This window comes from Drosophila ficusphila, unplaced genomic scaffold (genome assembly GCF_018152265.1).
Source record: "Drosophila ficusphila isolate 14025-0441.05 unplaced genomic scaffold, ASM1815226v1 contig_414, whole genome shotgun sequence".
NCBI lineage: Eukaryota > Metazoa > Arthropoda > Insecta > Diptera > Drosophilidae > Drosophila > Drosophila ficusphila.
The window spans coordinates 14,566,602-14,579,312 of record NW_025064328.1 but is presented as its reverse complement, the minus strand read 5'-3'; the positions used below and the strand labels follow the sequence as shown (position 1 = coordinate 14,579,312).

Below are 12,711 nucleotides of genomic sequence, written 5' to 3'. Positions count from 1 at the left end.
TTGACTTGACTCTGATTGCACTTGGTCGCCACCGCCACTGCCACCACCATCGCCATCGCCATCGCCATCGAAGTCGTCGTCATGCCGGTTATAGCGCTGTTCACCGGGCGTATGAGTAATATCGCACAATTTCAGTAATTGCCCGCGTACCAGCAGCACCAGCAAACTGCGACCAGCAAACAGCAAACAGAAAACAGAAAACAGCAACCCAGCTAGCCATACAAATTACGATCAGCGCCAATTTCACAACATCCGTCATTGCACTCGGCGAAAACCGAAATAAAATCAAACTAGGAGTAAGCTCGGACAAATAGCTGGGTAAACAGCAACTTAATGGCCACTGCCAGCCGATCGAATCGAATGACAATTCAGCTAGGGCTAGATTCGCTTCGCTGGGCTTCCGGACGCAGTTGGCTAATTTCAGATTGGTTCTTAATAAACTGCAATTTTATGATGGTCTTAGGAAACACAAACAGCAGGCCTGTAGATGATCATTGCTGGTAAAAGATTCGGAACAAATTATGCCTAGTCAAAAGCAATTAAAGAGAATAATGTTTTACTGTAGGTGATACAACAACTGAAGATAATGTCTAACAAGATAGCCGTAATTATTCTAGCGGCTTTTAAGCCCTGCTGTCTTTCATTTATTAGTCAACTCTTCAACAGCTTGTCAGCTTTAATTTGCGATTCCTATCTGTGATTTACATAATTTGCCACCCATTTTCGGTCCTTAAGCCATGAGGCTATGGACCTTTGCAACCCTGGTTTTCTAATCCACGCTGGTAATCTTTTGCATAATTCGCTATTTCTGATCGTGGCTGTTTCTCTCTCATTTGTTTTTAATTGCGATTAATTGGCCGCAAGGGCCGGAGAGCCAAGTGCCAAGTGCCAAGTGCCGATTGGTGTTTGGTGTTTGGGTGTGGTCGTCGGTCGGTCGGAAAGATTTGCATACGGAGAGAGGGGAGACCGATCAAGAATAAATTGCTGCAGGTGCAAAACTTTCCAAATGTGGCCAGCCAAGAGCCCTAAGCCGGGGATTGCACTCCACTCAACTCAACTCAACTCAACTCAGCTGAAGCAAACTTAAGCAAACTCAGGCAAAGCGAAGCAACCTCAACGCAACAATTGCACTCGAGTGGCAAACTCAACGCCTCATCGAAAGAGTAGCCGCTCGCGTCTGTTTTCCTTTCCCAAGCGGCAGTTTCACTTTCAATGGGGCGACGCGATGGCAAAAGTTGCTCAATGCGACCCCAACAGCTGGCTCCTGTTGTCTGTTGCTGCTGCTGCTGCTGTCTGTGGTCTGTGGCCAAAACACGTTTCGAATGAAAGTAAAACTCTTTGGCATTGTGCCGTGCGTCTGAGCCAGCGTCTGGTTTTCTTCTCGCGTTTGTTCACCTGCCATCTCTTCGCCCAGGTTTCAATTATAAAAGAATTATAGAGCTCGACTCTCGGCTTTCGGCTTACGGTTATGCCCGGCAGTGTCATCATCAACAGCTCAGCACCTCTCTTAGCGGTGTAACTGTAAAAGTGAGGCCCGCACTTTGGCCAAGACAGCTGGCCATCTCGTTCGCCTTCGTCTCGGTCTTCGCCTGCTGCTTTTTCGGCTCTGCTGCAACTCCATGTCTGACTCACTTTAGACCTTTTTGGGCAAAGCAAATGCAAGAAATTTGCCTAAATTGCGGGCCGCTTGCTGGCAGCAAGTTCGCTGGTTCGCTGCCAGAGTCTTTTGTTTTTGCGCCTGCGCTTAGCCGTTGCTTAAGGAAATTCTACTCTTGCTCTGACCCTGTAACAGATCTTGTTTCTGTTGCTGCCGCTGATTGGATTGCAAGTGAGATGCAGATTTGGCAGATAAATAAAACGGAAATGCAGTGGAAGAACAAAAACTCTTGAGGTTGATTGATGTAGAATGCCGTTTAGAATGGAACGCCGCTGAAGAGGTATTTCGAGAAGCGGTAAGGTGGCTTATGAATGAAATCCGAACTACCTCACGTATAAAAATAAACCATGTTCGGAATTCCCACTGAATGCTATGGGGCCGAACAGAAGAATACAACTATTTATAAGCTGCAACAATAGCGCGCAGATTAAAAGTCCATTAATAACAATATGAAATTAATTGGACTTTAATTGAAATTCGCAATTATGGCCAGCGCACAATGTGTTTATAGAGAAAAAGTTTACACGCAACTCGGATAAGACTGGCACTCGATATTCGTTTTGGCTTCTTGTTCGGCTCGTTCGTCGAATCGGAAATGCTCAAAGACATGGGTGTCTGCACACAATAAATAAATCTATCAATCGCCGCGTTGACCCTGACCCAGTTGGCGAAGATACTCAAAACCCGGCCGCGCTGCCTTTGGCTTTGGCCTGGCTTAGTCGTTAATCTCCGGATAGCTCTTGAGGTCCAATGCAAACACGAACCGAGCGGCCGCTAGAGAGAGCCAGCCAGCAGGCTTGGCAAACACTCGATTATTGCATTGAATTATTGATAATTTTTCAATTATCCGCCCGACAATTGCTACAATTTGTAGCCTTTGCCCGCGGCAACCTGTGCGTGCGATCGATCGCTAACGTGAATTCATTTCGTTTTGTTTTCTCCCACCCAACCCTCAACTCCAGTTGCACAAACAGATGTCGCCGGAGCAGCTGCAGTCGGTCTTCCACGTGGACAGCGCCGACGCAGTGCCCCACTACGAGCTCGTCCAGCTGCTGCACCACGACGAGCACTCCCGCCGGCGGCGCAGCATCAGCAGCAGCAGCAGCGGCGAGAGGCCAAAGGTCACCCACCACGTGAAGAAGGATCTCAGCAAGAACGCCTACTACAGCGAGCTGAAGCACGAGGCCCTCTCCTCGGGCGGCAACCACCTGTTCGGGCCGGACGTGGCGGCCATCAAGGTGCACAACGTCTCCTTCAGCGCCTTCGGCCAGCACCTGAACCTCAGCCTGCGCGCCACCCAAGGACTCTTCAAGGACTCGCCCCACCAGCTGCGCATGTGGACCGTGGGCAGCGAGCCGAACGCCACCCACGGCCTTGACCTCCAGGAGATCGCCCACGAAGAGGTGAGTACATTTCTTATATCTTCATTTAGGATACGAACTTACTTTTAGGTCTATTTGGGAAATTGGGATGTGAGTAGGAGTCATAGGATTAAAGTAAAATGAAAGCTAAGTTTGATAACTAACAATTAGTAAATATAATATTTATAAAAGGGATAAAAATATTAAGCATAGTCATTCCGTCAGTCAGGTAACTACCTACATTATTTTCAATATTATTGGCAGTCGTATTAATGCCACGTATTTTCCTGCCCTAAATTGTCGTTTTCGTTGCACATTTCCCCCAACAAGTCTTTCCTTTGCTGCACTTTCATTGGTTGCATCATGGCGGGTAACGTGAAAAAATGATTACTTTGCTTTTTGTTGCGTTTTGCTTTTGTACGTTTTCTGATTTGTCGATTCAACACACTTCCGCTTGGGGTAGGCACATATTTTGTTTCAACTTTTATCGGCGCTTCGTTTCAGACTTAGTTTATTGTTTGTTTGATTTTCTTTTCATTTACTGCACTGCGTTTGCCTTGCTGCTCAACTATTTTATTGTTGGGTCTGCCTTTGCTTTCGGACGTATCTAATCGAAGTTAATTGGCCACGTGATAAAAAGATTTTATTTGCCTAAACCAACACTTAGAGCTCACTTTAATTACATTTCTCTGTTACGACGGCGGTTTATTGTGTGTAAGCTTTGAAACATCACGCATACGTCAGAAATCTGGCTTAAAGTCAAGGACGGACGGAAATCAGCTTAGCAGATCGACGCGTAACAGGTTTATTATTATTTTTCTTACTTATCATAATGCCAGGCAATTATATATTTCGGGCCAAACAGAAGTAACAATGGATTTAGACACTTACTCATTTCGCCCACAAGTTCCTACAAAATTCAGTTAGTTGAGTCGAGCCGCGAACGTGACTTGATTGCAATTACCAACAAAGTTCACTTTCTTTTGGCATCGATCCCCTTTTCTTGGGCAGCCTGTGTTTGTACATGTAATTTAATTTTTCCATTTACCCATTACCCGTGTTGTTTTTGGCGCTGCGGTGGGCGTGTTTTTTCCTGCGAAGTACAATCAATTGATCGCACTTTAAATTACGAGATTTATATTCGGCGGATATTAACGTCGGCGGGGGAGAGCAGATCGCAAACACAGCATAATTTTGAATGCAAGACACCGCACTTCGGAAATGAAAGTGAAATGTCATGTCAGGCGACAGCCGAAAAAGAAATGAACCCGGCGACTCGAACTCTTATGTCTTTGGACTTTGCCAACTGCGGAGTTTTTCTGTGTCTTGCTTTTGCCTTTTTAGTGATTTATGTGTGATAATTTCGGTTTTAAGCTCGGCACCACGAAACGCGGAAAGATTCGTTTGGCTTTTCCTTCATCTCTTACGGGATTTGTCTTCACTTTTAATTAAAACGAAATAAGCTGCAGCAGTGTTTTTTTTTTAGCATTTTCGGCACAAGACTTCGAGTGGCCCACGCAAAGGCATTTTCCCCTTTGAGTCTTGTGACTCGGCAATTATTTTTGTTTCGCTTTTCGGACTCATGCCACAAACAAATGGCCTCAAGATATAGACCACATAACTACAGCAAATTCAATGTTTTCTATGTCGGATTTTTCTCTCTTTTTTTTTTGGTAATGGCGGCACTTTGTCAGAGACCTTCCAACAGCAATCAAGGGGGACAAAAACGCCATGAAAAACATTTATTCTAATTTCTGCCATTCTTTATCTTTTTCTGCCTTATTGTTTGGCAACCGCAAAAGTACCCAAAAATATTTTCCATTGAGTCGGGGTCCGAAAAACTGACCCCGATACGTTTTTTATAACGACAAATCCATCGAGCTGCGGGAAAATGCTGCGTTTTTCGATTTCGATCGGAAATTAAAATTAAATTAAAAAATTTGCAGAAATGCAATCTCTTTTGTTTTGCGGTGAAAATTTCTCTGCTTAGCTGAAAAGGTGGAAACCTTGTTTGGAGCTCCGCCCGGTAACACTGTATTTTCCACTTGGATACTCTCGGTTTACTCTAGTACCATGACACTCCAAGGAATTAAAAGGCAAACACGGGGCGTTGCTCGGCACTCCCACTGCCGCATTCAATCGATTAAGGCGATAGGCCCACACAAAGGTCAGTGCAGCCGCAATATAAAGCGAAATGGAAACAAAAGTCGCACAGGTTTCTCGCAAAATTGAAAAGGGGAGCGCTGAGCCAAGTAAGCGGGGTATTTGTACCTGAAATTGCAGGCAATCGCAATTTTATTTCAAATGAATATTGGTTTTTGGTTCGATGGAGTCAGAATTAGGACGAGATTGCTTAAAAGCTTTATAAAACAGGGAGACCGGATAATAAGAAGTTATTAGGAGCCCTCGAATGCTGAAACACCATTAAGTTTTTGATTGAATGCAACAGCAGTGCACTTCGCCTAAGTATCCGTAAAGGTTGTTTCGACTTCTCCATCGAAACAGAGGCCGCCGATCCGGGTTTTCATGAAGTAACCAAGGTACTTCGATAGCGATCTGCAGACAGTGGAGACTGTGCTCGTGGATCACGGCTGCGGTGAGAAGAACAATCCCCTTCGGGGACTGGGGCTTGGCCACCTGCCCACTCGGGACTCCGACGATCGACAATTACCATTAAGGGGAGCTGCAAACGCAAACGCAAACACAAACGAAAGACTTAGGCAACGAACGCGCCATCCAGCGCGCATTAGTGGTGTTCACCCCCTAGCCGCTTTCGATATCTCCCACCAGGCAGGCAGAGGCAGTCGAAGGAAAACCGAAAGCAAACTAATTAAGTTTTCAAAATGCACTTTTGATGGGTGCTAACGCGAAGTGCATAATTAAAAAACGGCAGTAATGAAACTGCAAAACTGCAAAGCTGCATGCCACACAAATGCCGCCGCTGCACTCGTTTCACAAGACGCAAAATTGTATCTTGTCATTGCAAAACGATTCCAACTTGTTGTCGACGGCGGAGAAGCATGATTAATGAGCTGGCGATTTGGCAGCTGAATGAATTCGAAATTAGCTCACTGTGCCCCACACTCTCTCTCCCTCTCCCTCTCCCTCTCTCCCTCTCCCTCTCTCCCTCTCTCCCTCTCTCTCTTTCTCTGTTTCTCTATCTCTATCCATTTTTTTAGTGTGCGGGCGATGCAAGTTGCGATTCCGCAAAAAGAAATAAAAAAAAAACCTGAGGGGTAGCAGGAAAACGTTGCGGCTTAGAAAGCAGTTCGGGCTGCATTTCGCTGGCTGCTCTCCGTCTCGCTCGCACTCGCGGGCCTCTCGTGCGGCTGCAATCGGTTGCATAATGCCGCAAAGTTGCTGCCACGGCCTGACAGTTTCTGTGGTTGTTGTTATGCTCATGTTGCAGTTATTGTTAGCGCCGAGCGGCTTTTCGCTTTGTAGCCAGCAACGAGCTGGCCGCTCACTCCCTTCTTGCAGCCATTAGGGCCAGAAATGAGGAACTGCTGGCTTATCGAGGTGCCCGAACGGTTTCGGGCTTATCACAGTCGCCTGACAACTCAATGGGTCAAGTAATTGGCCGGATAATAGGCAAACAATGGCCAGTTGCAGCCTTGGCATTGTCGTGAAGCCAAAGGCGAGCTGCAAACAACAAATCCAGTTCGACGCGACTCGCACACAATGCATAATGGTGCGTAATAAACAAGCTAACTGCCAAAGCAAATCAGCGGACACACACACGCACCGACAGTCCGACGTTATTATTATGCGCAGCCCGAAAGCGGCCAATGCGGCGTATGCGTAACGACGCCAAACAAATCGGCGGGCAAACAAACCAGCAAATGGAACGAACGAACAAACAGCGACGCCCACACTTCGTCTAATGCGTTAATTGTCGGTTAAGTTGGCTAAATGGCTCGTGGACTCACAGTGCGTACCCACAGAGAGTGTGTGTGGGATAAACGTTCCATTCGAAAGGTCGGACTTTCGTCGAACAATGGCAAATTATCGCGTTTGAGCCGGGTTAAGGGCCTGAGACTAATGCTTTAAGTTTAACCTCCTTCTCGCTTCGCCACCAAGCGAACTGAAAGAGTTCAGAGGCTAATTTTCACTTTGCCAAGTTCGCCGCTCCGGGTCATTTGTGTCTTTCTTCTCTCAAATTTTCGGCTTAATTTGCATAACAAAATCGCCAAAAGAAAGAGCGAAAGAAAATGGGCTAAACTGCTTTACCCAGGAAGTAGTTAGCTCTCGGGGCTTTTACTTTCGTTTTAAGCCACTTTGGAGGCAGAGTGCTGACGTGAAGCATTTTAAGGGTTTGGTTTCAACGTACTTTGCTTTCTACATCCTTTGGATGCCGCAGCCCAAAACTATTTAACAGTATTTTACCATGTTTTTTCGAAACAAAACTCCACAAAATACAGAAATAAAAGGCTTCCCTTTCGCCAACATTTCTCTGGTCAAACAAAAAGCATTCATTGAAATGGTTTTAGGCTGAGTGCGGAACAAAGTTATGGGCAGAAATCGAAGCAAAACCCTTGGGGCAGCCGAGAAATTCGCCTCTTACGTAAGACAATAGCTGCAAATGGCGGCCAAACAAAAAGTCACAAAACATTCCGGCCAGAGCCTAATCTCCTCCAAGATATCTGCATAATGTCTTGTAGCCATTTGTAATTAAAAAGTTAACGGCGCCATAAATAAAAAAAATAACCATAGTGAGTTTCAATGGAAATGGAATCGAAGTGAAAAAGCCGAAGAAAAAATGCGCGACAGCTAACAATTTACAATTTGCAAGTCAACTAATTAAAACTGCGGCCGCGGGAGAGAACAAAATAAGTCAAAATGAGAACGACAATTGTCAATTGGTCCGTGCAAAGTGGTCAAGAGCAAACAGTGCGCTGCAGTAAGTGGCCGACTGACAGTTCATAAATAGTATATGGCCAAAACACTTGGCCAGGCTCCAAGCGGTGACAACCCGCGCTGCTTTTAGTCTCCGACTTCGACTCGGAATCGGATTCAGATTCAGATTCGGATTTGGCTTCAATTCGGATTCATGGCAGCCGAAATACGTGTGGTGGCGTGGGGGTCGCCACTTGCCACTTGTTGCTTTGAACTTATTTTTCCACAAGGTCGCCGTGTCCAACTAGCAAGTACAACAACGCTCCAACAACGGACCGGCGACAACGACAGCAACAACGAATTAAGCCATAAATGCCTGCTGCACATGAAAAGTTTGAGTGTGTCTTTGTTGTTGTTGTTCTTTTTGTTGTTGTTGTTGCTGTTGTTGCTGTTTGTTGTTTTTGTTGTTGCGGCTGCGTGTCCGCACGCTTGGCGGTCAGTTAGCCAACTTAGCCGGAGCCCCGCCCATTCTGGACAGCTCAGTAATTCGATCGGAGCGATAAATAATTGCTCGGTTCTGGCCAGCATTTCTGGGAAGCACATACATTTCAGTTCAAATTTTTGGGGGAATTTTCATTACTGATTCCCATCTCTTTTGGGCTTAGATAAATATTTTTTGGCCTATGCAAAGCCAAAGCCAGATGCACTTAAATATCTTTCAGATATCTGCAATCTATGAACTGACCCACTTTTGTTGTTCTCCTAATGGGACTTACGTTCCCTGAACTTGGATCTGCGAAGTGCAATCGCAATGTTTTATCTTGGCCGCAGGCATCGGAGGCATCTAGATTAGCTGCTGACTGACAGCTCTCATCAAGCCAAAGGCCAGTGGCTCCTTGTCCGGCTTCAAGTTGGATTTTGGCACTTGGCTTACGTTACTTTGATGCATACGAGCACAAATACGTACTGCCATTTATTGCTCCGGTCGAGCGTACTGCGATTAGTAACTGTAGATTTGGTCGCGGGCAGTTATGATTTATGCTTGTAATTTGATAGAGTACCGGCACGACAAGTTTTCGAGGCTCCAATGGTCCGCGGTCCAATGCCAAATGCTGCGGCCGATGTCAAGTGTCAGATTACATTTATTTCGATATTTATTACAGAACTCAACTCAATTGAACGGAATCGAATTGAATGGTCAGGCTAAGCAGCGGCAATTAATTTAATTAGTTCGACCGTAGAAGGACCGAAGATAAGCCGCTGCAATTGAAATTTATGCTAATGCGAGACTAATATCCCCGGGCTATTTGCTGGCAGCTCCCTTGAGTGGCAAGCACAAGAAAAGCCGAGATGAATGTCTCTGCCACAGGATTGGAAAACAGTTGGAGGCAGAACGACCGAGAGACTTAGCCGAAACTAGAGCACTTGGCCAAATGTCAGAAGCTTAGGCTTAGCCGGCCAGCAGCGCTGTTTTCATGGTCAGTCCACACGGCGTATGAGTGACGTGCATGCTGAGGCGTCACATTTGCCGACCACGGGCATAAATCAAAGCTCAGTTTACCGCTACAGCTTCGGCCCCGGCTGCCCCACGCTCCCCACTAAGTGACCAAGTCCTCCGGCCGGCCAGAGCTGCATTTAATTAAACCTACCCGCTAACCACGCGTTTTGTCTTGGCCAACTCAGCTGCGGGCCCGCAAAACATACGTTTGTGAACGAAAACAAAACGAAAACTGCCTTTAAATTTAGTTATGGCCAGCTGTGGTACAGCTGTGTATTTGTTTTACATCTCGCGGAATGTGCGGAATTCGGACCCCTAAAATGTAAAATAGTATTTAATTGCATTTTTAAACAAATTATTTTTATCACCGCAGAGCTGTCTTACATTTATTAATCTACCAAGCGCACTTGTTATGACTTTGAGTTTAGTTATAATGAAATGGATTATGGCAGCATGTTTCTATTATACTTTATCGATTTTCAAAATTATTAGTATATGTAAACAAGTAATAAAGTAAACAAGCCGTTGTTGGGAGACTTATTAAGCGATATCGACTAATAACTCTATTTGTCTTCCTATTTACAGCACCACAAGAACGAAGTGGGAGAAGTCTTTCAGGATGAGAAGAACATGGCTGCGATCCTGATGCGGCGCCACATGGAGACCGGCGACCTGATAATGGTAAGTGGCCAAAGATCAACAGCTCCGCCCCCACTACCGCCCCCTGCTGCCACCCACCTTGCAAGGTCACCGTGTTGCACGGCGATCAATGAACGTGTAGCAAGAATTTCAATTAGCGCAGTCCATTAATGCTTGTTCTTGGCGTTGTTCTGTTACCGTTTTTCTGATTCTGATTCTGTTTCTGTCTTCGATTCTGACTTTATTCTTGTTCTTGTTCTTGTTCTGGCTCTATTCTTTGCTTGTTATGACAGACGGCCATTGTTACGGTCAGTTTTGGTCTCGGACCTGCCGGCCAAGTTAACTGCTGGCTGTCGCACTTTGCAGTTGGGTGCACCACAATTAAACGCCCGTTGATCGGGCATTGAGAGCCATGGCGGATAATTTGCGGATTTAGACAATTTTTGCTGATTAAGCATTAATTTATCGCCGCAAAACCATTCAGGCCGATCGGCAGCTGTAAATGTAAATGGCCAACGCAAAAAGCTATAGAACATTCAGGGACGACTAATGGATACCTATGGCAGGTGCCAATTTAATTTGGGTGATTTCTATTAATGGTAACTCAGGATTTAACGATAATTCTAATAATTTTCTAGCAGTTTGTTAAAAATGGCTGGTTAACCCGTTTATTCATAAATTAATTGGCAATCCTATATACCCTTTCAACACCTTTCACGAATTTTTGCCATTGTCGTTGTCGAGCAGCTTGGCCAATTTGACAAGAGTGAAAACTGCGATGGCGCATGGGCGATACAGCCAAGATATATTGCAACAGACCATAAAAGTCCATGTTAGAACAAACACAATCGTTTAGCCACAGATATGCTTATAAACAGCATTGATAACCCGGGGCCTTGGCAACCAGCAGCCGCAGAACATTCTTGGGTGGATTGAGTTCACTCTTTTCATTCAGTAAACCAACAAATGTTTTGCAATTATAAGGCATTTCCTCACCGCCAAATATCAAGGTCGCCATAATTCTCGGTATTATGTGCCATTTCTGTTTATGCTTTATTTAATATCCAATTTTAATGCTCTTGCTGGTACTCAACTAGCATCAGATAACTTCTGATGACGCTCAACTTAAAGACAATTGGCAATTACCCGAGCGGAAATGAAGCCCAATGTGAAGGAACAAGTTTCGCAAGGAGGAAGTCCGCCTTAATTACCGGCCATTGTGAGTGGGATTTCTTTCTTCGCGGAGGGTGGAAATCGAGATCAGGTAACAGATCTTGTGGGAAAAGAACCGAGGAGGGAACCTTTAGAGCTTTGCCTGCATGGAGAATCGCACAGCCAAATGTCACAATTCAAGCAAATTAATAATCAGCAAGCCGAGCGGACAAACAAATAAGCGTCGGACTCTGAAAATGGCCAACAAATATTGGCAGACAATAAGGTCAATAAACAACAGTCTTGGGGCCTCAGCTTTGCCCCTCCGATTCGTTCGGGCCTTTATTTTTGGCAATTTTTGAGCTCCGCTGACGTCTGCTTGGATTTAATTTGTTAAACAAAAGTCGGATAGGAAAAAAATGTATTTTTGTATTTTTGATAATAATTACAGACAGCCAATAAAAGGTCAAACAGCAATGTCTGGCCGGTCTGACTTGACCGACTTGTTATGGCCAAGTGCGCCGCTGCAGCGGCTGAGAAACAGAAACAGAAAAATTCATAAATAATATGTAGAAAACACCAGCTCACATGTGAGCATGAAAAGTGTTTGCTGGCTGACATTTCGAGGCGCAGAGGCCGGCGAAAAGTTTCGCAATGGGCACTCAGCACTCAGCACAAAGCACTGAGACGCAGCTGTGCCAGCCAAATCCACTGGTCTTCCGGCTTCGGTTTTGACCTTAAACGGACAGGCTCTCGAGCATCTCGCGCCGAGCTGCGGCTGCCAACTTGTAATTAACAAGAAGTCGAAGATGGCCGAAGTTGCGTAACACTTCTAGCCTGGCATTCCGGTCCACTATTCAAACAATGCCGACAAATTGAGGGGTTGCCACCTCCTCCTCCGCCGCCTCGTTTATGGCCGTTTAATTAGGCCCAACTAAACCACTAAACAGTGTCGACCATAAAAATAAATAAAATATCTGCTGCCTCTTACAAACTTCGGAGGAAGTATCTGAGGTATTTGGCCACCGTGGGATAGAGCTGTTTCGTGGCTAAAGGCTTTTTTCGCTGGATCAATGAATCAATGATCACAGCGGGAACATACAAGCACTTAACTGCCACCTAGATCTTTCCACAAATGAGTTCACTTAAAGCCAGCAAATCTCTTACCGATCCACTGTGCGAGAGACTCAAGACTCGAACTGCTGCGCATTGCAAAACATTTTCAAAGGAAATTTCAGGCTCCACGATTTAATTTAATTACAGCTTACTTAAGAGTGGTTATACACGCAGTATTTTATAAGATATTCGAAGTCTGTGGTATGCCACTTTGGAATCGCATTAAAAACGACATTTTGTGGGTTATCGAAGTCCAATTTGGGGTTACTATGCTGAAAATCATTATGAACTTGGAAAAATCTGACATGAGCAGGGGTGAAAATTTCGACCATCGGAAAATGGAAAATTTTGAATGATATGTCCATTTAAAATCGCATACAAATTGATACAATTATGGATTCGGAAAGACCAGTTTAGGGTCACTATGCTGAAAACCATTGAAAACTTAAAAA

At 45.1% G+C, this 12,711-nt stretch overlaps 1 protein-coding gene across 4 annotated transcripts in view; it reads left to right on the top strand.

The window, feature by feature from the left end:
* The window catches only part of LOC108090892 (venom metalloproteinase 3), a 45,106-nt gene that overhangs the window by 9,528 nt on the left and 22,867 nt on the right, over positions 1–12,711 (top strand). For all 4 annotated transcript variants that reach the window (XM_017189798.2, XM_017189795.2, XM_017189794.2 and 1 more), the window contains exons 3-4: positions 2,620–3,060; positions 9,938–10,033. In XM_017189798.2, the coding sequence (XP_017045287.1) occupies positions 2,620–3,060; positions 9,938–10,033 (537 nt within the window). The remainder of the gene's footprint in view (positions 1–2,619; positions 3,061–9,937; positions 10,034–12,711) is intronic.